Here is a 26,092-nt window from a genome sequence, read left to right on the forward strand (position 1 = left end):
ACACTGATTGCAATTGTTAGGTAAAGTCCCTCTTGCAATCATGTCTTGCCCCCATAAAGTGTGACACACACCAAGGCCCCACCCCCCTCCCTCCGTCCACCTGGAAGACTCTTAACGTTTAAACAGCAGGCCATTTAATTGTGTCATTTCACATACAGACTCCATGTGCATGGAGTTCCTGATGACAAACACAATGTTGCTGGACCATTTGCCAGTAGGAAACCTAGGCATTTAGGAAGGCACCTCTCGGAGACATCACCAGCTCCACACACTGATCTTAAACCGCCTGTCACCTGCAGAACCCACTAGATCACCCTGCTTCTCCTGGCCTTGACCTACACAGTCACCTATGGTCTCTAAGAGGTGGGTAGATAGATATTTATGGCCTCAGGTTAGGGAGTGCATGGAGTATGTCGGTATAGGTAGGTCTGTTTTTCTGTGTGTGCACGGGTGGGGAAAGGAGGGAGCAGTCCATGTGTTCATCACTTCTACCGAGACGCCTTTCCAGATCTTGACAGGTGAGGTGACATTCAGCCCCCCTCCTCCTTTGCACTGATCACAACTTTACTTGCGTTCCTGTGATTAATGCCAGTCTCCCCAGCTAAACCGCAAGCTACACGAGGCGAGGAACATAACACGTTCAGGTTCACTCGCATAATTCCCCTTCGCAGAAGGATGCCTGAGGCGTGACAGGTATTCCACCAACATTTCCTCTATGGACATACGGCCAGAGGGCCCGCCTCCGTGAGCTTGCCGGCCAGGACCCCGAGGGCACTACCTCCTCTCCCACCGAGGGCCGGGCTGGGCGGCTGGCGCTGGGACCGTTCTCCCGCCCGCGTGGGCGCCGCCCGGGCTGGGAAGCGGGGAGGGGGCGGACAGGACGCGCGGTGGCGGCCTGGCCAATGAGCGCCGGCCGGGCGGGGCTCGTGGCCAAGGCTCGGGCGCGCGCGGGGCTGGGCGTGCCACGGGTGACGCGCAGGGCCGGGCGGGCCAATGGGCGCAGGGTGGCGGGCGGGCTTGGAGGCCCCGGGCTTTAGGACAGGAACAGGCCGCAGGCTGGACAGACTGACGTGTGGCCGTATCGCGGGAGGCGCATGGCGGGGATGGCGCTGAAGCGGGCCTGGAAGCAGATGTCCTGGTTCTACTACCAGTACCTGCTGGTCACCGCGCTCTACATGCTGGAGCCCTGGGAGCGAACTGTCTTCAGTATCCTGATGGGGCGCGGTGCGGGGGCCGGGAGGGGGCTCGGGCCGCGGAGCTGCATCCTCCCAGGCCCGGGGCCTGGGCTGGAGGGTGGAGAGGCGGTTCCGCGGGACCTGCGAGCAGACTCCCTTCTGGGCGGCGAGCGCGGAGGTCACGGGCCGAGGGGGCGCTAGCGTGGTTCGGGAGGAGGGTGGGGAAGGTAGGCGAGAACTCTTCTGATCAGGGTCGCCCCTGAGTCGCTTAACCCAAGGTGGAAGCGTCTTTATTTCTGGAGGAAGTCCCGGAGGGCAGTGTCTAACCCGGTACGTGGTTACCTGCTCTTCGGCCACTCCTGCTTTGGGTTCAGTCTCCTGTCCCTGTGGGAGGCGGGCATCGTGTTAGTGGAGCAAATCGCTCCTACCTTGGACGCCTTCGACCTTTTAACTGTTCCTAATTTAGTTGGCTTTGGTTCGAATGAGAATTCTAATCAGTTTACCAGTTAGTTTTTTTTTTTTAACTAGGTTGTGCATTTGTGACCCCATGACATCCCAACACAGTTTTTAAAGGAAGTTTAAGTTATTTGATCTTTTTGGTCTTTAAAGGTAGTTTTAAAGTTTATTTATTACTTTGCGCCCAGAAAGGAATTTGTGGTTAGTTGTCGACAGGGTTTGAAACTGTTTTGGTAGATTGTTATAGATTGTTAATAAATTTTTGTTGATGACTGTAGAGTGGTTACTGCAAGCAAAGCAACTGTGCTAAGCACTTTGCTTAATCATAACTCTTCGAACTTTCACAACCCCAATTGTTATTATTATTGTTATTATTTACTTAGCCACAGTTAAACAAGACACAACCCCAATTTTTGGCTGAAGATTGTGAAGATAAGCTCCCTAAAGTCTGTGATGTTTCTTGTCTCAACTTATTTATGTTGACATTTCTGATAGTATTCTTGTAAAATAAATATTAATCATGAGATGTAACTTTTAAAAAACTTAGGCCGATATGAAACATATTTCTCTTAACAAGCTTAGTTGGAGCAGCTTACTTCAAAACAACTTAGCAAATGCATTCCAGGGAGTGACTGAGGGAATTCATTCCAAGCCTTCTCAAGTGTGATTATTTGTGTTGGAGTAGCAGAAAGTTGTACTGAAAAGCTAAGTCTTTTGTATAAGCACTTTTGAGGAATTTTAGTTGCTTATGAAACAGTTCATTTATTTATTTAGTTTTTCTTTTTCTTTTTTCTTTTTTTTGAGACAGAGCCTCAAGCTGTTGGCGTGGGTAGAGTGCCGTGGCATCATAGCTCATAGCAACATCCAGCTCCTGGGCTCAAGTGAGTCTCCTGCCTCTGCCTCCCAAGTAGCTGGGACTACAGGTGCCCGCCACAACGCCCAGCTATTATTATTATTTTTTTGGTTGCAGCCGTCATTGTTTGGCGGGCCCAGGCTGGATTCAAACCCGCCAGCTCAGGTGTATGTGGCTGGTGCCTTAGCCCCTTGAGCCACAGGCGCCAAGCCATAGTTTTTTTTTTTTTTTTGAGACAGAGTTTTACTTTATACCCCTCTGTAGAGTGCAGTGGTGTCACAGCTCACAGCAACCTCCAACTCCTATGCTTAGGCGATTCTCTTGCCTCAGCCTCCTGAGGGTTCGAACCTTCCACCCTTGGTATATGGCCGGTGCCCTACCCACTGAGCCACAGGCACTGCCCAAAACAGTTCATTTATTTGTTGCTGTTGACGTTTCTTTACAAGTCTGGAACTTAAATGCATATTTTGAATTTAGACTGGAAATAGTCTGCTCTGATTTCTGGTGCCATTTATTTGTAGCTAGTTTGTTTATTTATTTATTTATTTATTATTTTCTTTTTTTGCAGTTTTTGGCCGGGGCTGGGTTTGAACCCACCATCTCCAGCATATGGGCCCAGCGCCTTATTTATATATATATATTTTGACAAAGTTTCACTTTGTAGCCCTTGGTAGAGTGCAGTGGCCTCACAGCTCCCAGCAGTCTCAAACTCTTTGGTTTAAGAGATTCTTTTGCCTCAGCCTTCCAAGTAGCTGGGACTATAGGTGCCCATCACAGCACTAGGTTATTTTTAGAGACTGGGTCTTGCTCTGGCTCAGGCTGGTATTCAACCTTTGAGCTCAGGCATTCCACCCACCCACTTTGGCCTCCCAGAGTGTTAGGATTAAGGCATGAGCCACTGCAGCTGGCCCCCTGTAGCTACAGTTTAGTCTCGCTCTAGTTTCTGTAGGTTAGGGCTCACAAGGTCATGCCTTGTAAAATGTTATGTTTAAATGCATATTTAGTTGAAATTTCTCATTAGAAGCACATATATCTTGAGTCGCTTAGAACATTCTGAAGTTAATTGCAACAATGTTGGGCTAAATTGAAACTTTGAATCAGAGGTCAAATTCATTACTAAAATCTAGTATAGATTTTACATTTAAAAGCTTTTATTGGCATATGGGTAAGGCTACAGTGTCCATAGTGTTAAGGTTTTTCTGTATAGTATGTTGCAGTAGTAATACTGTCCTATAAATACCTAGGTGATGGCTTATTGGCAGATGGAGAAATAAATTATGAAATGAAATGTAGCATCTTAGATTTTTGCCCTGGACATTTTTGACTTTTCATTGTTTTATGTACCCAAGTGATTTCAAAATTTTTTTCAGCTAGTGAGAACTGCCACCAACTGGCATCTGGTACTGTAGAACCTTTTTTTTTTTTTTTTGTCCGGGGCTGGGCTTGAACCCGCCACCTCCGGCATATGGGACCGGCGCCCTACCCGTTGAGCCACAGGCGCCGCCCCTTTTTTTTTTTTTTGCAGTTTTGGCTGGGGCTGGGTTTGAACCCACCACCTCTGGCATATGGGGCCGGCGCTCTACTCCTTTGAGCCACAGGCACCGCCCGGTACTATAGAATCTTATATTTTAAACCAAACTTAGGTTTAAATCTCATTCCAAAGTTCACATTATTGAATTTACCCAGGGTAGAAATGTAATCCTTTGACATAAACCAATCTTAAATTTCTGTTGACTGTTGTGCTTATATTATTCTACCTCAACTTCTAGTGTTATTTTATTTTATTTATTTTATTATTATTATTTTTTTAGAGACAGTCTCACTTTATTGCCCTTGGTAGAGTGCCATGGCATCACAGTTCACAGCAACCTCCAACTCCTGGGCTTAGGCGATTCTCTTGCCTCAGCCTCCCAAGTACCTGGGACTACAGGCGCCTGCCACAACGCCCGGGTATTTTTTGTTGCAGTTTGGCCGGGGCTGGATTCGAAACTGCCACCCTCACTATATGGGGCCAGTGCCCTACCCACTGAGCCACAGGCTGTAGTTTGGAACATCAATTTGAGAGGGACTTCTCTTTCCATCTTGGAGGAAAGAACTAAATGAGCAAGCTAAATCCTTTTTTTCCTACTTGTTAGGAGACTTACTGTGAACTAGCTTGAATTTCATAAACTAATTACTGATTGGTAATCTTCACTCTGAACTACTTTGTGGCCAGTTGCATGGTTGTGGCTTAAAATTATTTTGAATGTAATATGACTGCTAGAAACCAAAAATTTAGCATGACAGAAATTTGCCTGTAAGCAGGCACAGTGGCTAATGCCTGTAATATTAGCATTTGGGGAGGCTGGGGTGGGTGAGCAGCTTGAGCTCAGGAATTTGAGACCAGCCTGAGCAAAAGCAAGACCCTGTCTGTACAAAAAATAGAAAAAACTAGCTGGGGGTGGGCACCTGCAGTCCCAGTTACTTGGGAGGCTGAGGCAAAAGCCCAAGAGTTTGACGTTGCTGTGAGCTATGATTACAGGGCATTCTACCCCTACCCAGGGTGACAGAATAAGACTCTTGTCTCCAAAAAAAAAAGAAGAAAAGAAAGAAATCTGCCTCTGTGTCTGAAAAAAAAAATTTTTTTTTTTTTAGCAGTTTTTGACTGGGGTTGGGTTTGAACCCACCACCTCCAGTATGTGGGGCCGGTGCCCCATTCCTTTGAGCCACAGGCACTGCCTGGAAATTGGTTTCTGAGTTAGAAGTTTAATTTCTGAAAGAAGGGCGGCGCCTGTGGCTTAGTCGGTAAGGCGCCGGCCCCATATACTGAGGGTGGCGGGTTCAAACCCGGCCCTGACCAAACTGCAACCAGGAAATAGCCGGGCGTTGTGGCAGGTGCCTGTGGTCCCAGCTACTCAGGAGGCTGAGGCAGGAGAATCGCTTGAGCCCAGGAGTTGGAGGTTGCTGTGAGCTGTGTGAGGCCACGGCACTCTACCAAGGGCCATAAAGTGAGACTCTGTCTCTACAAAAAAAAAAAAATTTCTGAAAGAAGATAAATGGATTAGTTTACATTTCTCTGCCATCATTGCTTAAAAAATTTTAAGTTATTTTATGGAAAACTGATAAGCTGCTGCAACTGTTTCTGCATGTTTGAGCATCTGAATATATGTTTAGAAATTATTTGATTTTCTATTTCTTTCCAAATTAGTTAAAAACTGTTGTAAGTTGGAAGTCAATCTCAATTGGATGTAAGTATTGTTGAAATTAAGGCAATTGTGATTTATAAAAAGAATATAAAACTTTTTTTTTTTTTTTTGTGGTTTTTGGCCGGGGTTGGGTTTGAACCCGCCACCTCCGGCATATGGGACCGGCGCCCTACTCTTTGAGCCACAGGCGCTGCCCAAAACTTTTTTTTTTTTTTTATTGCCCTCAGTAGAGTGCTGTGGCATCACACAGCTCATAGCAACCGCCTGGGCTTAGGCGATTCTCTTGTCTCAGCCTCCTGAGTAGCTGGAACTACAGGCGCCCGCCACAATGCCCAGCTATTTTTTTTTGTTTTTGCAGTTTGGTTGGGGCTGGGTTTGAACCCACCACCCTCAGTATATGGGGCCAGCGCCCTACTCACTGAGCTACAGGCACTGCCCCTGGAGTGGGGGGGAATGTTTTTAATACATGTTTCAAAAGCACCCTTTTCTTTCTTTCTTTTTTTTTCTTTCTTTTTATTTTTATTTTATTTTATTTTTTTAGAGACAGAGTCTCACTCTACCCTCGGTGGACTGCTGTGGTGTCACAGCCCACAGCAACCTCCAGCTCTTGGGTTTAGACAATTCTCTTCCCTCAGTCTCCTGAGTAGCTGGGACTACAGGCACCCACCACAACGCCCAGCTATTTTTTTTGTTGCAGTTTGGTCCGGGCTGGGTTTGAACCCGCCACCCTCCATATATGGGTAAAGAGCCCTAATCACTGAGCCACAGGCACTGCCTAAAAGCCCCTTTTCTTCCTGGGAACCATTTAGGAAAGGAAAAGACCAGATTTTGTAACTAATACAGGTTTTGTAACCAGTGAGACAGGCCCTATAGTGCCTCATTGAATAACATTGTAACTATGTCTAGGAGGTGGAAAATTAAAATTAGTTTGTTAAAATGATTTGGTTCAGGCCAGGCGAGGTGGCTCATGTCTATAATCCCAGCATTTGGGAGGATGAGGCAGGTGGATTGCCTGAGCTCACGGTTTGAGACCAGCCTGAGCAAGAGTGACACCCTTCTCCCATCTCTAAAAATAGCTGGGTGTCAATGGCAGGCGCCTGTAGTCCCGTCTACTTGGGAGCCTAAGGTAAGAGGATCGCTGGAGTCCAAGAGTTTGAGGTTGCTGTGAGCTGTGATGCCATGACACTCCACTGAGGGTGACCAAGTGAGACTTTGTCTTAAAAAATAAATAAATAGGACAGTGTCTGTGGCTCAGTGAGTAGGATGTCGGCCCCATATACTGAGGGTGGCGGGTTTGAACCTAGCCCCGGCCAAACTGCAACAAAAAATGGCTGGGCGTTGTGGCGGGTGCAGTCCTAGCTACTCAGGAGGCTGAGGGAAGAGAATCGCCTAAGCCCAAGAGCTGGAGGTTGCTGTGAGATGTGACGCCACAGCACTCTACCAAGGGTGGCAGAGTGAGAGTCTGTCTCTAAAAAGAAAAAATGTGGGAATGTCCTGAGGCGTGAGCAAGTCTGGTGTGTTTCAGGAATAGGAGAGAGATGGGTGTGGCTGAAGCCAAGTGAAGTGGGGGTGACAAGTAGGGAAGGTTGGGTAATGGAGGACATCCTAGGCTCAGGTTTGAGCAGATGAAATGAAGGGAAGTATGCAGACCTTTTTTGCTAGATTCATTGGTTAAAATCCAGTAACAGTTTTCTCACTGATATTTTAATATTTAATAAAGTGGGAAAGTGAGCAGTTTTTTCTTCATGGGACTTCAAGCTATTTTCATTTCAAATGGAAAAAAATACAATCTATGAGCAGTTTTTCTTATTTTTTATTTTTTTAAGAGACAGAGTCTCACTCTGCTGCCCTCGGTAGAGTACCTTGGAGTTACAGCTCACAGCAACCTCTTGGGCTTGGGCGATTCTCTTGCCTCAGCCTCCCGAGTAGCTGGGACTACAGGCGTCCACCACAACGCCAGGCTTTTTTTTTTTTTTTTTTTTTTGCTGCAGTTTGGCAGGGGCTGGGTTTGAACCTGCCACCCTCAGTATGTGGGGCTGGCGCCCTACCCACTGAGCCATAGGCGCTGCCCAGTTTTTTCTTATTTTTTATATACAGTCCTGAGTTCTGTACTATTTCTAAGACAATGGAATTCATTTCTTCCATCAAGGAAGCTAGAGACTACTTTCAGGAAAAATGAGAAATTTTACATGTTTTCAGATGGATCCTTAATTAAACAGGGTTGCCCTTGCTCTTGCTGAGGACATGAGATAACGAAAGCACTCATGTCATGATGTAATCCGGAAGGACTGGATAATGTTAATGTGTTAATGATGACTTTTATTATTTAAGTTGTATTTAAATATATTCTGCCACCAGTTAATAAAGACTTGAAGGGATACTTAGGACCCACCTGACTGAGCTAGGCGGCAGGTGTTTTGGGATGCAGGGCAGGGCAGAGCATGGTGTACTGGGGTGCTCAGAGAAACTTCAGAGAGGTATCTGAGTGTTTTGTTTTATTTGTTTTTTCCCCTAGATAGGAGAGAAGGAGCAGAAGTGTGCTGTGATGGTGAGTACACCTGTGTGAAGGGCTGGAGCTGAAAGACTCTTTCAGGTAGAGTCTCACTCTGTTGTCCAGGCTACAGTGCTGTGGAATCACAGCTCACAGAAACCTCAAACTCTTGGGCTGAAGTGATCCTTCTGCCTCAGCCTCCTGAGCAGCTGGAACTACCGGCACCCGCCACAATGCCTGGCTAGTTTTTCTGTTGTTAGTAGAGATTGGGTCTCACTCTTCTTGCTTAGGCTGGTCTTTTGAGCTCAAATGATCCTCTTGTGTCAGCCTCCCAGAGTGCTAGGATTACAGGCATGAGCCACCCTGCCCAGCCCTGGAGCAGGCATCCTTTAAGGCAGAATAAATGGGAAGTAGAGCTGAAAAAGTAGGTTGGGGGGCGGCACCTGTGGCTCAGTGAGTAAGGCGCCGGCTCCATATACCGAGGATGACTGGTTCAAACCCAGCCCCGGCCAAGCTGCAACAAAAAAATAGCCGGGCGTTGTGGCGGGCGCCTGTAGTCCCAGCTGCTCGGGAGGCTGAGGCAAGAGAATCACGTAAGCCCAAGAGCTGGAGGTTGCTGTGAGCTGTGTGACGCCACGGCACTCTACCGAGGGCAATAAAGTGAGACTCTGTCTCTACAAAAAAAAAAAAAAAAAAAAAAAGTAGGTTGGGGCTATTCACGAATTCAGCAAATACTGTATGAATTCCCTTTGCTTCTGCCTGAGCTTAAGAAAAAAAAAAATACTGTATGCATCCCTGTGCCACATGCTGGCCTTGGTGCTTGTGATACTTTAATGAGCAGAACAGACAAAGATCCCTGCCCTCATGGAACTTTCATAGTAAATAAGTTATATGGTTATTATGTTAGGTGGTAAGTGTTGTGGAGAACAGAGAAGTAGCCCAGGGTGGGGGCTCAGAAATGCAAGAGTGGGATGGAGTTGCTACTTTTTTTTTTTTTTTTTTTTTTGTAGAGACAGAGTCTCACTTTATGGCCCTCAGTAGAGTGCCATGGCCTCACACAGCTCACAGCAACCTCCAACTCCTGGGCTTAGGCGATTCTCTTGACTCAGCCTCCCAAGTAGCTGGGACTACAGGCGCCCGCCACAACGCCCGGCTATTTTTTGGTTGCAGTTTGGCCGGGGCCGGGTTTGAACCTGCCACCCTCGGTATATGGGGCCGGCGCCCTACTGACTGAGCCACAGGTGCCGCCCTGGAGTTGCTACTTTTAAGAAAGAGAATATCAGTGGGGCAGTGCTTGTGGTTCAAAGGAGTAGGGTGCTAGCCCCCTATACCGGACATGGTGGGTTCAAACCTGGCCCCAGCCAAAAACTGCAAAAAAAAAAGAAAAAAAAAAAAAAGACTATCAGGAGAGGCTTCCTGGAGAAAGGGTTATTTGAGCAAAAACAGAGGTGGTAAAGGAATTAGCACAAGGGAAAATCACAGCCTCCCTGAGGAAGCTAGTGCTCCCTGACTCAGAAGCCTGTGCTCTCAATCATGAGGGCCATCACTGAGGGGTGTGCAGCTGGAGCAGTGTGGGTGAGAATGGTGGGTGGCCTATAAAGAGTCCACGGAGGGCCTGCAAGCATTGTAAGAACTTTGGTTTTCATCTAGTGAAAAATGTGCTCTTGGAAGGTTTTGTGTGAGGGGTGATCCAATCTGCTTGTTATTTAACTTTTTTTTTTTTTTTTTTTGAAGACAGAGCCTTAAGCTGCTGCCCTGGGTAGCGTGCTGTGGCATCAGAGTTCACAGCAACCTCCAACTCCTGGGCTCAAGTGATTCTCCTGCCTCCACCTCCCAAGTAGCTGGGACTACAGGCACCCACCACAATGCCTGGCTATTTTTTGGTTGCAGCCATCATTGTTTGGTTGGCCCGGGCTGGATTCGACCAGCCTAAGCACATACACCCAACCAGTTCAGGTGTATGTGGTTGGCGCCTTAGCCACTTGAGCCACAGGCGCTGAGCCTGTTATTTAACTTTTAAAAGGCTAACTCTGGCTGAGTACAGTGGCTCAGCCCTCTAATCTCAGCAGTTTGAGAAGCCAAGTCTAGAGGATTGCTTGGGGCCAGGAGTTTGAGATCAGGCTGGGCTATATAACAAAACCCCTGTCTCTACAAAAGATAAATGTAAGAAAATCAGCTAATGGGCAGCACCTGTGGCTCAGTGGGCCCCATATACCGGGTCCCAGCCAAACTGCAACAAAAAATAGCCAGGCCTTGTGGCTAGCACCTGTAGTCTCAGCTACTCGGGACGCTGAGGTAAGAGAATCGTCTAAGTCCAGGAGTTGGAGGTTTCTGTGAGCTGTGATGCTACAGCACTCTACTGAGGGTGATAAAGTGAGACTCTGTCTCTACAAAAAAAAAAAAAAAAAAGAAAATCAGTTGGGCATGGTGAGGTATACCTGTAGTCCTAGCTACTTGGGAGGCTTGAGGCAGGAGGATCATTGGAGCCCACAAGTAGGAAGCTGCAGGGAGCTATGATCATGCCACTGCTTTCCAGCATGGGTGACAAGAGTGAGACCCTGTCTCTTAAAAAAATAAGATTAAATTAAAGGTTAACTCTGGGTTTGGAATAGGTTAAAGATCTATAAGAGGAAGTACTGGTAGAGGCAAAAGTAGGTGTTTCCGATTGAAGAAGGCTTTGTATGATAATGAAAAAATAACATAAAAAATTTAAGCTGCATGTGATTTTTAGCGGCAACTAAATTTTTTTCTTAGATTTTTGCAGCATCCTCAAATGATTACAGCTTAGAATAGAAAAGAACTTTATTTTTTTGAGACAGAGTCTCACTATTTTGCCCTCGTTAGAATGTTGTGGCGTCACAGCTCACAGCAATCGCCACCACTTGGGCTTAACCCAGTGGTTCTCAACCTTCCTAATGCCGTGACCCTTTAATATAGTTCCTCATGTTATGGTGACCCCCAAACATAAAATTATTTTCATTGCTACTTCATAACTGTAATTTTTGTTACTGTTATGAATCGTAATGTAAATATCTGATATTAGGCGACCCCTGAGAAAGGGTTGTTTGACCCCCAAAGGGGTCGTGATCCACAGGTTGAGAATTGCTGTTAAAGACTTTATGATCTCTCCGATCTGTAATGCTGTAACGTTTATGGCAGTAAGGAGCTAAGATAGATTCCTTTGATTTTTCTTTTTTAAAGGACGAACTTCAAATGCTCAAATTTAATAATTTAAGCTGTATCTTCCAGAAAATCAACTTGATAAAGGATATATATCATTCGTAAATTGGAATGCTTAAAAAATAGTAGTTATGAAATAATGGAAAGATACTATTTATGATCTTGAGTTCTTCTCAAGCACGGTTTTGGCTGTCTTCTTCCTTTCCTAAAGGCTACTATAGAAAAAGTTACAGGCTTAGCGCCTGTAGCTCAAGTGGCTAAGGCGCCAGCCACATACACTGAAGCTGGTGGGTTTGAATCCAGCCCGGCCCGCCAAACAACAATGACAACCACAATCAAGAAATAGCCGGGCATTGTGACGGGTGCCTGTAGTTCCAGATACTTGGGAGGCTGAGTCAAGAGGATCACTTAAGCCCAAGAGTTTGAGGTTGCTGTGAGCAGTGACGCCACAGCACTCTACCTAGGGTGACAGCTTGAGACTTTGTCTCAAGAAAAAAGAAAAAGTTACAGTATCCTGAGGGATACCATTAAGGGATATTTTAACAGTTCTCATCTAGCCAGCCAAATAGAAAGGCAATATAAAACAGGCTAGAGCAATTTTCTTCTTCAAACTAAAACACAGGAGTCCTGGAGGTAACAAGACAACCTAATGGGAGGTCAGGCTATTTTAAGGAAACCATTACAGACCACCTGCTTCCTCTGTACTGTCTAAGGCTGAGAATCACTGTGCTCAGCTAGCTCTACTTCCCAACCCCCTGACAACTTCATTTCTCCAACTTTACTTCCTGGATCTTACGACTGTATACTCCCCCAGGGCATGAAATAACCTCCGGTACAGCTATGAGAAGTAGACATTTCACTAATATTAGCATGCATTATATATGTCCTTGAAAAATCTCCAAATAATGGTGTTTATGGGAAAATAGTATTGGGGACTCAAAATCTATGCAACTTGTAATGAAAACAATAAGAAGTATCTTAAGGGATAACTTGGATAGCCCAGCCAGGCAATTCACCATTGCTAGAAGCTGCTGGAGGGGACATTAAAAATGCATGGTCAAAGTTGAATGGAAATGTCAGCAGTGGGTGCTGAGGTGATGCAGATAGTGTGGGCTGCCATTGAGGTAGTGCAGGGGGCAGTGCTGGGCTGCCCTCTCTGGAGGGGTGGAGAGAGAGGTGGGGTATAGATATAAAATTCTAGTTTTCTTAAAATAGGGTCAAAAGGACTTCTACTTGAACAAGCAGTTGAGTCAAGAAATGTTTCCTGATGAAGGTTATAGAATTGATCTTTGAACAATGTGGGGGTGTCACCCCCCACAGGTGAAATCCACGTATAACTTTTGACTGCCTAGAAAGCTCACTCGTGATAGCTTGCTGTTGAATGGAAGCTTTACCAATAACAAACAGTTGATTAATACATATTTTGCATGCTATATGTATTGTATGCTGTATTTTTATAATAAAGTGAGCTAGAGAAAAGAAAATGTTCTTAAGAAAATCATAGGAGGAAGAGGAGGCAGAGGAGGGGCTGGTCTTGCTGTCTTGGGAGTGGAAGAAAATCCTTGAGTAAGTTGACCTGCACAGTTCAAAGTCATATTGTTCAAGGGTCAACTGTAATTATTTTCCTATTAATCTAGCTCTCTAATTGATGAAAATCCCATATGAAACAATACTCCTATGCTATATCATTCATGTGTGAGCTATCTGATGTTTCAGAAACACGTATTATACTAGAACAGATTACATTTCAGGGCAAACTGGGAAATATAACTTGGCACTGGGATTCAAATCTTCATGATGATAATAGAAGCTCTAATCAATAAAGGTGTATATCCATTCATAACCTTCGTGTCTTTGGGATTAGAGCTCCAAACCATGTCCAGGATTTCATTTCAGAGTGAAAATTTTGTAGCTCACGATCACTGCTTATTTCAGCAGCATGCTTTGTTGTTTGTTTAGTTTTAAAAGAGACTTGTCATCAAGTCATAGTTTCTAAAAACACTTTCTATACTTTGGTTTGTATAATCAACCCACTATAAAAAGCTCAGGGAATGAGTTGCTAAACATTAACTTGCAGTGCTGAAGTAACATCCTTTAATTAAATCCAAGAATATCAAATCGATGAACATACAGAGGACAATAACAGTATTAATGTCTTCCTGTTGCTTTAATGTAAGGCAACTAGAAAAGTATCAATAGATAGTTGATATATTTGGGAAAAATAAACTTTCCTATCATTTCTGTTAGTTTTTATCTGAATTTTTTTGAGGTCAAAAGGGAACAAAACTGTCATAATAAGAAAAATTTCCTGGCCGGGCACGGTGGCTCACACCTGGAATCCTAGCACTCTGGGAGGCTGAGGCAGGAGGATCCTTTGAGCTCAGGAGTTCTAGACCAGCCTAAGAAAGAGGGAGACCCCATCTCTATTAAAAATAGAAAAAATTATCTGGGTGTTGTGGTGCCTGTAGTCCCAGCTACTCGGGAGGCTGAGACGGAAGAGTGCTTGATCTCAGGAGTTTGAGGTGTCTGTGAGCTAGATAGAGGCCATGGCATTCTAACTGTGGTGACAAAGTGAGACTCTTTTCCTCTCTCTCTCAAAAAAAGAAAGATCTCCTGTTTGGAGCTTCATTTAGTGGTTGGTAACTGCTTTCAGTTAGGGCTTTGATTGCTTTTTAGTAAATAGCCTATGGTAGTACTTTGGTGAATGCTTTGTTTTCTTTTGTTTTGCTTGTTTTCTTTTTTCTCTTTTTTTTTTGGAAGCAGAGTTTTACCATGTCGCCCTCGGTAGAGTGCCATGGTGTCACGGCTCACAGCAACCTCAAACTCCTGGGCTTAAGTGATTCTCTTGCCTCAGCCTCCCAAGTAGCTGGGACTACAGGCACCCACAACAACAGCCGGCTATTTTTTGTTGCAGTTGTTATTGTTGTTTAGCTGGCCCGGGCTGGGTTTGGACCCGTCACCATGGTGTATGTGGCTGGTGGTGTAACCACTGTGCTATGGGCATTGAGCCTGTTTCGCTTTGTTTTGTTTTTTTGAGATGGAATCTCACTCTGTGCCTTGGGTAAGTGCTATGGTGTCACAGCTCACAGCAACCTCAAACTCTTGGGCTCAGGTGATACCCTTGCCTCAGCCTCCCAAGTAGCTGGGACTACAGGTGCCAGATACAACTCCCGGCTAGTTCTTTTTTTTTTGAGATAGAGTCTCACTGTGTCACCTTCAGTAGAGTGCTATGGCATCACAGCTCACAGCAACCTCCACCTCTTGGGCTTAAGCAATTCTTTTGCCTCAGCCTCCCAAGTAGCTGGGATTACGGGCACCTGGCTATTTTTGTTGTTGTTGTTGTTATAGTTGTCATCGTCATCGTTGTTTGGCAGGTCTAGGTGGGGGGGGTGGCGGTTTATGTGTCCGGCACCCTAGCCACTGAGCTATAGGTGCTGAGCCTGGCTGGTTCTTTTTATCTTTAGTAGAGATGGGATCTCACTCTGGCTCAGGCTGGTCTCCAACTCCCGAGCTCAGGGGATCACAGGCATGAGCCACCTTGCTGGGCCAAAGGCCAAATGCTTTGTTTTCTTTTTTCATTAAGGTGGTTAAAATAAATTAGATTTATCAAAACATTTGCATATTTGTAAGGATAAGTAACATTTTAGAATTAATTTTACAAAAGAAATTTGACTAAGATTGGATTGTTTTAAATGTTGTTTTAGCTTTGCTTTGTGAAGTGACCAGTGCAACCAGAGATTTAAAGCACTGAAATTATTTAGACTAGTGAACAGGTGAACAGTCATACCCATTGGAACAAAGGTTCTTGATCTTTTCCTTGATGAGAAACTGCCTTTGATTTTTTCCCACAGTCTTGTGAATAAATTACTAAGATGGGTGATGCAGTTCAGTTACTGTGGTCTTGTTTCTGATGTACTGTGCTTGCCTTTAAAGCATTTCCTCTTTTTGTTACAGGACTTTTTTTTAAGTTACTGGGGTAAGGGTGGGGAATGATCTTTCTGTGGACCAAAAATGATTTTATTTTTTTTCCTTTTTTTTTTTTTTTTTTGAGACAAGAGTCTTACTTTGTCACCCTTGGTAGAATGTCATGGTGTCATAGCTCATAGCAATTTCCAACTCTTGAGCTCAAGAGATTCTCTTGTCTCAGCCTCCCAAGTAGCTGGGACTACAGGCGCAATGCCTGGCTATTTTTAGAGATGGAGGTCTTACTCTGGCTCAGGCTGGTCTCAAACCTGTGAGCTCAGGGCAGTCCACCTGCCTCGGCCTCCCAGAGTGCTAGGATTATAGGTGTTAGCCACCTTGGCTGGCGTATTTTTTTCCCTATGTATCTGGAAACTTAGCTCATGATTAGTTGGGGATCCTTAAAGTAACAAAGCAACATCCAGATACTGTGTATCATTTCACATCTATTTGCTTTTATATCCATTGAGCCCATAAAATATTTATCTATGTCCCATTATAAATAACCTCTGATTGTTCATTCAGCCCTCTAACAACCATTTCCCTTCAGTGCCTACACACATTCTGGCATATCTGCTCAGTTCTGAAAAGATTTATGAGGCTCCTGCTTTAGCAAACAGAGCCCTGTGGCAGGAGGCAAAGGCTCAGCAAAGGAGCTTTGGTTCTCAAGAACTTAAAATTCATGGTTAGAAACAGGTCATAAATATAAGGCAGAACAGCCCATTTTTTTTTTGTTTGTTTTTGAGGGCTTTTTGGGGGTTATATTCTATTCTAGATTAATTAATGGCAAATTAGTAACAGAGTGACCTTGGGGAATTCCTAAATGCAGGTCTGAGTCATGATGTTAGATGCTTAAACCCTTAAACCCTCAATGAGAGTGTTTAGTTTAGTTGTTTTCTTTCTTTTTTTTTTTTTTTTGAAACAGTTTCACTCTATTGCCCTGGGTAGAGTGCCGTGGGGTCATCACAGCTCACAGCAACCTCAAACTCTTGGGCTTAAGTGATTCTCTTGCCTCAGCCTCCTAAGTAGCTGGGACTATAGGCGCCCCCCACAATACCCAGCTAATTTTTCTATTTTTAGTAGAGATGGGGGTATCATTCTTGCTCAGGTTGGTCTAGAACTCTTGCTTCAGCCTCCCAGAGTGTTAGGATTATGGGTGTGAGCCACCGTGCCTGGCCAAAGAATACTTTGAGTAAGGATAGTATTGCCTTCTGTTGCAGAATAGGTTTTGATTCCAAATTCTCACATCAACCTTGAAAGACAGGTGATGTGAGCTGGACAAAGTGGCTCAGGCCTATAATCCTAGCACTCTGGGAGGCTGAGGTGGGTATGTTGCTTGGACTCAGGAGTTTGAGACCAGCCTGAGCAAGAGTGAGACACTGTCTCTACTAAAAATAGACAACTAGCCAGGCATTGTGGCAGACACCTGTAGTCCCAGCTATCTGGGAGGCTGAGGCAGGAGGATCACTTAAACCCAGGGGTTTGAAGTTGCTGTGAGCTGTGATGACTCCACTGCACTCTAGCTGAGGTTACAGAGCAAGCTCTGTCTCAAAAAGAAAAAAAAAAAAAAAGAAAAGATAGGGGATGTGTATCCAAATTTTACAGAGAAGGAGACTGGTGTCCAGAGAGTTTTTGATAGAAACAGTGATGGCAGAGTGATGGCTCAGACCAAGGTCTCCAGCACTGTGCTGCTTCTAGTGCCTGTTTCTTATACTTCACAGTGTGTCAAGTGTACTTTAAACTTAGAGAGGTTTTGTACAGAATGAAATAAGTTGAGAATCTGTGTCAGATAGAAAATTATAGCCGGTATACTATGAATAGTGTAGCTTTGTGAGAGTGCTTTTTCAGCAATGAAGGTCACACATTCCCCATCTTTGCCAATGTCACAGTACAACTGATGCCCATGAGTGTCAATAAGAACTATCACTAAATGGCTCGGCACCTGTAGCTCAGTGAGTAGGAAGCCAGCCACATACATACACTGAGGCTGGTGGGTTCGAGCCTGGCCTGGGCCTGCCAGACAACAATAACAACTGCAGCCAAAAAATAGCCAGGCGTTGTGGCAGGCACCTATAGTCCCAGCTACTTGGGAAGCTGAGGCAAGAGAATTGCTTAAGCCCAAGAGTTTGAGGTTTCTGTGAGCTGTGATGCCATGGCACTCTACCGAGAGCAACATAGTGAGACTCTGTCTCAAAAAAAAAGGTGGCACCTGTGGCTCAAAGGAGTAGGGCACCGGCCGCATATGTAGGAGGTGGTGGGTTCAAACCCAGTCCCAGCCAAATACTGCCAATAAATAAATAAATAATAAAAGTTAAAAAAAAAAAAAGAAAAAGAAACTACCAATAAATGATGCCAAGTGTGATCCCAGGGAATATTCAACCCAGTACTTTGGAGATGTTTCAGCTTCGTGGCCAAAATTGCTTAAATTAAACTTGTAGAAAGTTACTTATAAAAAGCATGTTCTTGCCTTTTTTTGCGAGTGATTATTAGACACTCTTCACTGTCCCATTGTCTATTTGCTCACTAGTGTGAGAGTCAATTTTTAAGTATTCTATTGTGGTTTAAAGCTTTAGGGTAATTTTTGGGAAAGATTTTGAAATTTAATTGGTAGAATTAAAGGCTTGTAGGCTTACTTAATATGATTCTGGAAATAATTCAGAGAAATGGGATCAGAATATAGGAATATTTTGGGGAGGGACACAGGGTAAAAGTTAAATTTTATGGGTAAAGAGTTGGGTTAAAGGTTTGTTTTTTTTTGAGACAGAGTGTCACTATGTCACCCTGGGTAGAGTGCCATGGCGCCACAGCTCACAGCAACCTCAACCTCTTGGGCTTAAGCGATTCTCTTGCCTTAGCCTCCAAAGTAGCTGAGACTACAGGCACCTGCCATAACGCCCGGCTATTTTTCTGTTGCAGTTGTCATTGTTGCTTAGCTGGCCCACGATGGGTTTGAACCCGCCAGCCTCAGTGTATGTGGTCAATGCCGTAACCACTGTGCTATGGGCGCTGAGCCTGTTTGTTTTTTGAGACTGATCCTCACTCTGTTGCCCAGGCTAGCCGTGGCATCAGGCTAGCTCATGGCAACCTCACACTCCTGATTTCAAATGATCCTCTTATTTCAGCCTCTTGAGTAGCTGGGACTACAGGTGACTGGCACAGTGCCCATCTAATTTTCTATTTTTGGTAGAGACGGGGGTCTTGCTTTGCTTAGGCTGGTCTTGAACTCCTGAGCTCAAATGATTTTCCTGTCTTGACCTCCGAGAACGCTAGGATTGTGGGTGTATCCACTGGGCCCAACCTTGTTTTGTTTTTTTAGAACCTTATTACAGGAAAGTGATAATTTGCATCTGGGTTCAAGTAACTTTCAATAATTTTCTGTTTATCTTTACTATAATTGGGAATTGTTTATCCTACTCCTGAAAGCTAAGCCTTTGTGTTTATTTCCTAATAACAAATTAGGTCCAGTTATGCCTAAACTAATTAATTTTTGTGAGGAGGATTCTTTTTTTTTTTTTTTGAGATAGAGTCTCACTTTGTTGCCCTCAGTAGAGTGCTGTGGCATCACAGCTCACAGTAACCTCCAAACTCCTGGGCTTAGGTGATTCTCTTGCCTCAGCCTCCTGAGTAGCTGGGGCTACAGGCGTCTGCCACAACGCCCAGCTATTTTTTGTTGCCATTGTTGTTTTAGCTGGCCCGGGTCCAGTTCGAACCCACCAGCCTTGGTGTATGTGGCTGGCGCCCTACCCACTGAGCTACGGGCGCCATCTAAATATCTTGTATTTTAACCAGGTAAAATAGTTTTGATAAGTTCTTGTTCCACCTAGAAAAGACTAAGTTATGATTTTATGTGCATGTGTAAAATTTTAAAGCTTGGCAATTTAGTGTTCACAAGATTGAGCTTCTGTTTTAGGTTCTTGTCCTACGGTGAAGTAATCTCTATTAAGCTAATTATGCATGTTCCTTAACTGATATAGTCTCCATAACAAATTGAAGAATTATAGTGCCATAAACAGTATGTAAAACAGTTATTCAAATGGCTGTTTTATAGTAATCATTCCTTAGGTGCATTGAACTTGAGTTGTGACCTGAAGGCTATTGTTATACTATTTTCATTTGCTTGGTGTATATATTTATAAGACTTATGTAAAAACTGTAATAAACCAAAAAATTCTCAAATATCATAGTGCCTAGAAACTGATTCTATCTTTCTTTTCTGTAATCATGATCAAGTTTGTCAAACACAATGTGTGCAATATGTAGAAAGTACTTGAGAAATTTCTTTATTTAAAAAAATTTTTTTTTTGAGACAGAGCCTCAAGCTATGGCCCTAGGTAGAGTGCTGTGGCATCACAGCTCACAGCAACCTCCAACTCCTGGGCTTAAGCAATTCTCTTGGTTCAGCCTCCCAAGTAGCTGGGACTACAGGTGCCTGCCACAATGCCCGGCTATTTCTTGGTTGTAGTTGTCATTGTTGTTTGGCAGGCCCGGGCTGGATTCAAACTTGTGAGCTCCACTGGGTGCCTTAGCCACTTGAGCTATAGACGCCCAGCTGAGAAATTTCTTTATTCATCAAATATTTATTGAACATGTGTTATTTTATTTTATTTTATTTGTTTATTTTTGAGACAGTGTCTCAAGCTGTCGCCCTGGGTAGAGTGCTGTGGTGTCATAGCTGACAGCAACGTCCAACTTTTTTTTTTCAGTTTTTTTTTTTTTTTGGCTGGGGCTGGGTTTGAACCCGCTACGTCTGGCATATGGGGCTGGTGCCGCCCACAACCTCCAACTCTTGAGCTCAAGTGATTCTCTTGCCTCAGATTTTCTTTCTTTTTTTTTTTTTTTAGCATTTTTTATTTTTTTTTGTAGAGACAGAGTCTCACTTTATGGCCCTTGGTAGAGTGCCGTGGCCTCACACAGCTCACAGCAACCTCCAACTCCTGGGCTTAAGCGATTCTCTTGCCTCAGCCTCCCGAGTAGCTGGGACTACAGGTGCCCGCCACAATGCCCAGCTATTTTTTGGTTGCAGTTTGGCCGGGGCCGGGTTTGAACCCGCCACCCTTGGTATATGGGGCCAGCGCCTTACCGACTAAGCCACAGGCGCTGTCCATTGCCTCAGATTTTCTATTTTTAGTAGAGACAAGAGTCTTGCTTTTTCTCAGGCTGGTATTGAACTCGTGAGCTCAAGCAATCCACTTGCCTTGGCCTCCCAGAATGTTAGGATTACAGGTGTAAGTCACTGTACCCAGCCAACATGTGTTATTTTAGATGCTGGAGAAAAAGAATAAGACATTGTTCTTGTGTTTAAGTAGCTATTAATTTGGGTGAGATGTAAATACATCTACAAATAGGTAATATAGGGTGATAAGTGCTGTATTATAAGAGTAGAGAATTTTATGAGCATCAGGGAACAATCAGTTCTGCCAGGAGGTTGAGGTAAGAATGAGAAAAATGTGACTGCCAGGGGAGGCCAAATAAAAGAGGAAGTAATTAACTGAACCCTAAGAATTATTAGGTTGTACTGGGGAGGATAGGACTTTTCATGTGTAGGACGGTTTTATAGTATAGTGGTTAAGGACACAGATATTTGTCCTGAGGCTTAGAGCACCAACAAAGAGAAAAAAAAGAACACAGATATTTGGAGTTTGACTGATTTGGTTTGGAACTGGCTCCATGGTTTACTCTGTTGTTGAACTTGATGACATGCTTAGCACAGTATCAAGCACACATCAGACATTCACAAAGTGAAAGCTGCTGCTACCATAATGCATATTATTACTGAAGCATTTTAGATTTCAGATTAAGGATGCTCAACTGTTACGTATAATGCAAATATTCCAAAATCCAAAATAATCTGAAAATTGAAACACTTTTGGTCCCAAGTATTTCAGATAAGGGAAATTTAACCTGTAATTGTTTAAGTTATGAGACAGTATCGGGCCCCAGACAAAAATAGTAAGAACTCCTTTTTATCGTTTAGAATGCATTCAGCTGCGAGTAACAGAAAATCTAACACAATGGTTTAAGAGTTAAGGGGATTTATTGGCCTGTATGCGGAAATCCACGGGTAGAGTGGATGGCAGGGTGGTTTGATAAGTCAGGGCTTGTCCCTGGAGTTGGGATAGTGTTAGGCATGGCTGCTGTGTGGGAGGAGGGGTGGGGTGGATGTGTGGAAGACCAGCACAAAGTTCACTGCTCATTTCGCACATTAGAGAAAGACAGGGAGAAGGGGCCAGCGCAAAACAGGGAAATGGTAAGAGATGGAAAGAGAGCCCCAGAGAAGTATCTCAGCCCAGAGCAGAAAGAGTTTTGAAGAGGAAGGAATAAAACCAGTGACAATTCTAATAGCCCTTTTATTTGATTGGGTCACCAGTGACCTTTGAGCAATGTCTACAATCTGGAAGGGAAGACGTCTTGTGATTGTGTTGCTGACAAACAAATATAGGCCATGATGTAGGAGCACAAAGAGGCTTTTTAAAGGAATTTAGATGATAAATAAAAGGTTGTAGTTTAAGGAAGAACTGGATTAAGGGATGTTGAAAAGTAAATTAAGAAAAACAATTATGGGGGCGGTGCCTGTGGCTCAGCGGGTAGGGCGCCAGCCCCACATGCCGAGGGTGGTGGGTTCAAACCCGGCCCCGGCCAAACTGCAACAACAGCAAAAAAAAATAGCCGGGTGTTGTGGCGGGCGCCTATAATCCCAGCTACTTGGGAGGCTGAGGCAAGAGAATTGCCTAAGCCTAGGAGTTGGAGGTTGCTGTGAGCTGTGTGACGCCACGGCACTCTACCAAGGGCAATAAAGTGAGACTCTGTCTCTACGAAAAAAAAAAAAAAAAAAAGAAAAACAATTATGGGAGTTTTCTTGCTGTTGTTTGCTAGGTGAGGGGAATTTATTTAGATTTTGAATCACACAGCTGTGGTTTGACCTCTGGGTCTAGAGACAACTCCCTGTATTAGCTTACACAAGTTAGTGTTTTCTCAGCCTCTGATGAGTAATAAACAATAAATATTTCACAGGAAAGCTGTGAGTGGAAAGTAAGACAGTGTTATGTGAAAGAGGTTTGTCAGCTAACCAGTTATATAAATATTAGTGGATAGGAAATACACTGTTTATTTAAACTATATGTTCTTTTTTTTTTTTTAGAGACAAAGTCTCACCCTGTCACCCTCGATAGTGTGCTGTGGTGTCACAGTTCACAGCAACTCTCCAGCTCTAGGTCTTAGGCTATTCTCTTGCCTCAGCCTCCTGAGTAGCTGGGGCTATAGGCACCCGCCACCTCACCTGGCTATTTTTTTGTTTCAGTTTGACCAGGGTCAGGTTCGAACTCGCCACCCTCGGTATATGGGGCCGGTGCCCTACTCACTGAGCCACAGGTGTTGCCCTAAGCTATATGTTCTTACAAAAGGATATAAATTGCAGAAATATTATAGGGTGTTCCAAAGGTTGCCCCTAAAGCCACCGTACATAGGGGAAATGGAAATTGTACCTAAATGTACCTTTATTTCCAAAATATTGTCTGTGCTGGCCACCTCTTTGTAAAATTTTGTAATGAATATTTTGAAAATGAGCATACGTTTAGATACAATTTCCCATTTCCCTCATGAATGGCGACTTTTGGGGCACCCTGTATGTAGTATGGAGAACTCAAAGGTATGAGAGGGAGGGGAGGGGAAAGAAAAAGAAAAGGATTGAGTGGGGGAGAGAGAGAATGATGAGGATATGAATATATGAGTTAATAGCATAGCTGTGTGAGACTGAAAAGCCAAAAGCCTTTAGACTTGACATAATTTTTGTTAGCAATGATTTGTGTGGCCCTAGAAGGAGGCCTTTTATTTCAGTTTCAGTTTTTTTTGTAATGAGAAGAAAGGGATATGGTACAGACTGGTTATTATTTAGGTTATTAGGATGACTTTTATTTGATGTTGTAGCAAACAGTAGTGATAATAATGTTTAATAGTGATAATAATAAATGCTTCATTGTTGCAAGTGTTGTCATTTTATATATCACTAAGCTAGTGTATGATTTTGGCTTTGTTTGATTCTAAAGTCAATTCTTTTAGCCACATTTTAGTCTAACTAATTCTAAAATTGTTGGATTATATATTATTACTTAAGTTGGCAGACTTTTTATAATCATTATGTACAATTTTATTGCTATGTTTTTGTTTCTTAGTTTGAACAGTGTCACTTTCTGTGCTTAATTTTAAGCAGTCTGATACACCCTATAGGGGGTATATAACATTACCTCCCTTGTAGAGTTGTAGTAAAGATAAATGAGCTAAAAGAAAATTCAAGCATAGCTGTTAGTGGCTAGCATTATGATTCTTGTTATGAGTTCTTCATAAATACTGAAGTCTGTTGAATAGGGACTTTAACATAAAACAGTTGTTGAAAGAATTTTGGGACTTAATTTTGAATAAATTAGGGAAAAGTAGGTTTCCTTAACTACAACTCAGATTCCATGCTGGTTTCCGTTGTGGGGATGGCATTGTATACAGGATATGTCTTCATGCCCCAGCACATCATGGCCATACTGCACTACTTTGAAATTGTACAATGACCAAGGTGCAACCAGGATGGAGAGGTTCCTTGGGGAAGACCCACCCTATGAAGTTGGAATGCGACTTCATCAGATGTCATAAGAAACTCTTCTAGATGTCAACATAACCTTATAAAGACTAAAATTCATGAGTAGAACAGGAAAATCATCCTGACTCATGTGTTGTGTTCTTTATTTTTAATTTTAAAAGAGGCTCTTGTATAGTAATTTTTGTCTATTTTAACATTGTAGTCATTTGTACTTTGATATCAGTATTTTCTTAACCTTTGTGACTGTTTCAATATTACCCTGTGAAAGCTTTTCTTAATGTAACTTTGAGTACATTTTAATTGCCTTCTATTTTTAAAACCCAGAGTCATTAGTTGGGCTTTACTGTTCTTGCTATTGTATGGCATACACACCTTGCCTGGACATATTTCTACAAACCAAAGTTTTGTAAGAAACAATACAAGATTTGGGGCAGGGGGATGGGGAGGGAGGATATTTTATTGAGACCTACTTACAAAGACTTTACCTGTTAAGCTTGAACTCAGGAGTACAGTTTTAGCTCTCTAGAGTCTAGCAGCTTTTGCTTTAAAATTATTAAAGCGTTTCTTAACTATGTAAAAGAAAGGACCTTGCTAAAGTTAAAATAAGGAACATTTCACCTTTTAAATATTATATTCTTATGTGAACTTATTTCCAGAAAATTTTGGTGGTGATTCTTGTGACAAAAGGTGGTTAAGTAGCATTGTTATGTAATGTTTATATACTATAGAGTTTTTAATGTAAGAAGGTAAATCAGGTTTCTGAGGGCCACCATTAACAGTGTATTTCCTTAAATTTAGTTTCCTGATTGTAATGGGTGCTGCAAATGCATTTGCACATTGCAATAAGATGAAATGAATTGTTATTAAATTATAGCAAAAAGAAGTGTAAACGGAGTTAAAATCCTTTCACTCTTTGTATTTTTTTTAAGATTTTTATTCCTTAAATGTAAAATGACTACTTGATTTTTTGATGTAAACTCATTAAATTCAAAGAGAAAAAAATGAGTTGGTGTAGCATTATATCTTTCCTGATGGCTAAATACTGATCTAGTGTTTGTATTTCGGAATTGATTGTGGAGGACCAGATAAGCAGTACGTATACCTGAACATGTCCCTCAACATCAAAGTATTGCTAATTAAAAAAAAAAAAAAAAGCCAGGCATTACATATTTTAACATGCTTTCCAGCACAAGTTTTGCTGATTTTAAAAAACTTAGGTATTTTTGGCCCTACGTTTCAAAGACTAGGTTTTAAAGAATCAGTTTATATTATCATAGTTAGATAGGAATAGTGAGGATAATACATAATTACTTAGTTTTGAAGCAGTTGAAAATTGGATGTGAATCAATAAATACAAACCTGAGTTGTATTCATATTATCTAAAGCAGTGGTTCTCAACCTTCCTAATGCTGCGGCCCTTTAATACACTTCCTGTAGGTCGTGACCCACAGATTGAGAACCGCTGACCTAAAGTGAAATAATGAATATGAGCATTTTACTTAGGATTTTTCTCAATGCCAGGATTTGGTTGTCCTCCATTGGCTGTCTAATATCCCTCTGGTGAATGGAAAACAAGAAAAGTTGAAAATGACCAGTTTAGGTGGGTATCAGAAATTATTAATTCATCCTTACTCTTTTTTTTTTTTTTGGTAGAGACAGGGTCTCATTTTATCACCCTTGGTAGAGTGCCGTGGCCTCACACAGCTCACAGCAACCTCCAACTCCTGGGCTTAGGCGATTCTCTTGCCTCAGCCTTCCAAGTAGCTGGAACTATAGGCGCCCACCAGAACGCCCAGCGTTTTTTGTTGCAGTTTGGCCAGGGCCGGGTTTGAACCTGCCACCCTCGGTATAAAGGGCCAGTGCCCTACCCACTGAGCCACAGGCACTGCCCAATTCATCCTTACTCTTAATTGAAATCTATTAAATTGCTGTTATGTAGCTGATGATTGTTATGAACTCTGGTCTGTGAGACACACAGGAGGTAACTAGCTTTACAGGAAGTCCTTTTTTTATTCCATTGTTTTTACAGGAAATCTTGAGAGTCAGAAAGAAAAATAGGAGCATGCCCATTGAAGGGTGATCAGGGAAATATATTCTTACCAACTGATGCAAATGTTTGGTGTATATGTTAGTAAATAACAAATGGGGAGATCATTTTTATTTTGTTTAAAATAAGGTGTTTATTAGACAATTCTCCGTGGAATACTT

General features: G+C 43.1%; 1 protein-coding gene across 1 annotated transcript; it reads left to right on the forward strand.

The window, feature by feature from the left end:
* Positions 1-950: 950 nt before the first annotated feature.
* Positions 951-24,453, forward strand: SPTSSA (serine palmitoyltransferase small subunit A). The gene is made up of 2 exons (XM_053594701.1): positions 951-1,206; positions 23,752-24,453. The coding sequence occupies exons 1-2, from the start codon at positions 1,095-1,097 to the stop codon at positions 23,853-23,855; spliced, it is 216 nt and encodes a 71-aa protein (XP_053450676.1). The 5' UTR covers positions 951-1,094; the 3' UTR covers positions 23,856-24,453.
* Positions 24,454-26,092: the final 1,639 nt, after the last annotated feature.

This window comes from Nycticebus coucang, chromosome 6, assembly GCF_027406575.1.
Source record: "Nycticebus coucang isolate mNycCou1 chromosome 6, mNycCou1.pri, whole genome shotgun sequence".
NCBI classification, from domain to species: Eukaryota; Metazoa; Chordata; class Mammalia; order Primates; family Lorisidae; genus Nycticebus; species Nycticebus coucang.

What these genes read in the sequence shown, in the direction of transcription:
- SPTSSA (XM_053594701.1), top strand. Translation starts at nt 1,095, where the DNA reads ATGGCGGGGATGGCGCTGAAGCGGGCCTGGAAGCAGATGTCCTGGTTC. An exon ending in CTGGGAGCGAACTGTCTTCA is followed by an intron (nt 1,207 to 23,751) that starts GTATCCTGATGG and finishes ACTACAACTCAG; the next exon opens with ATTCCATGCTGGTTTCCGTT.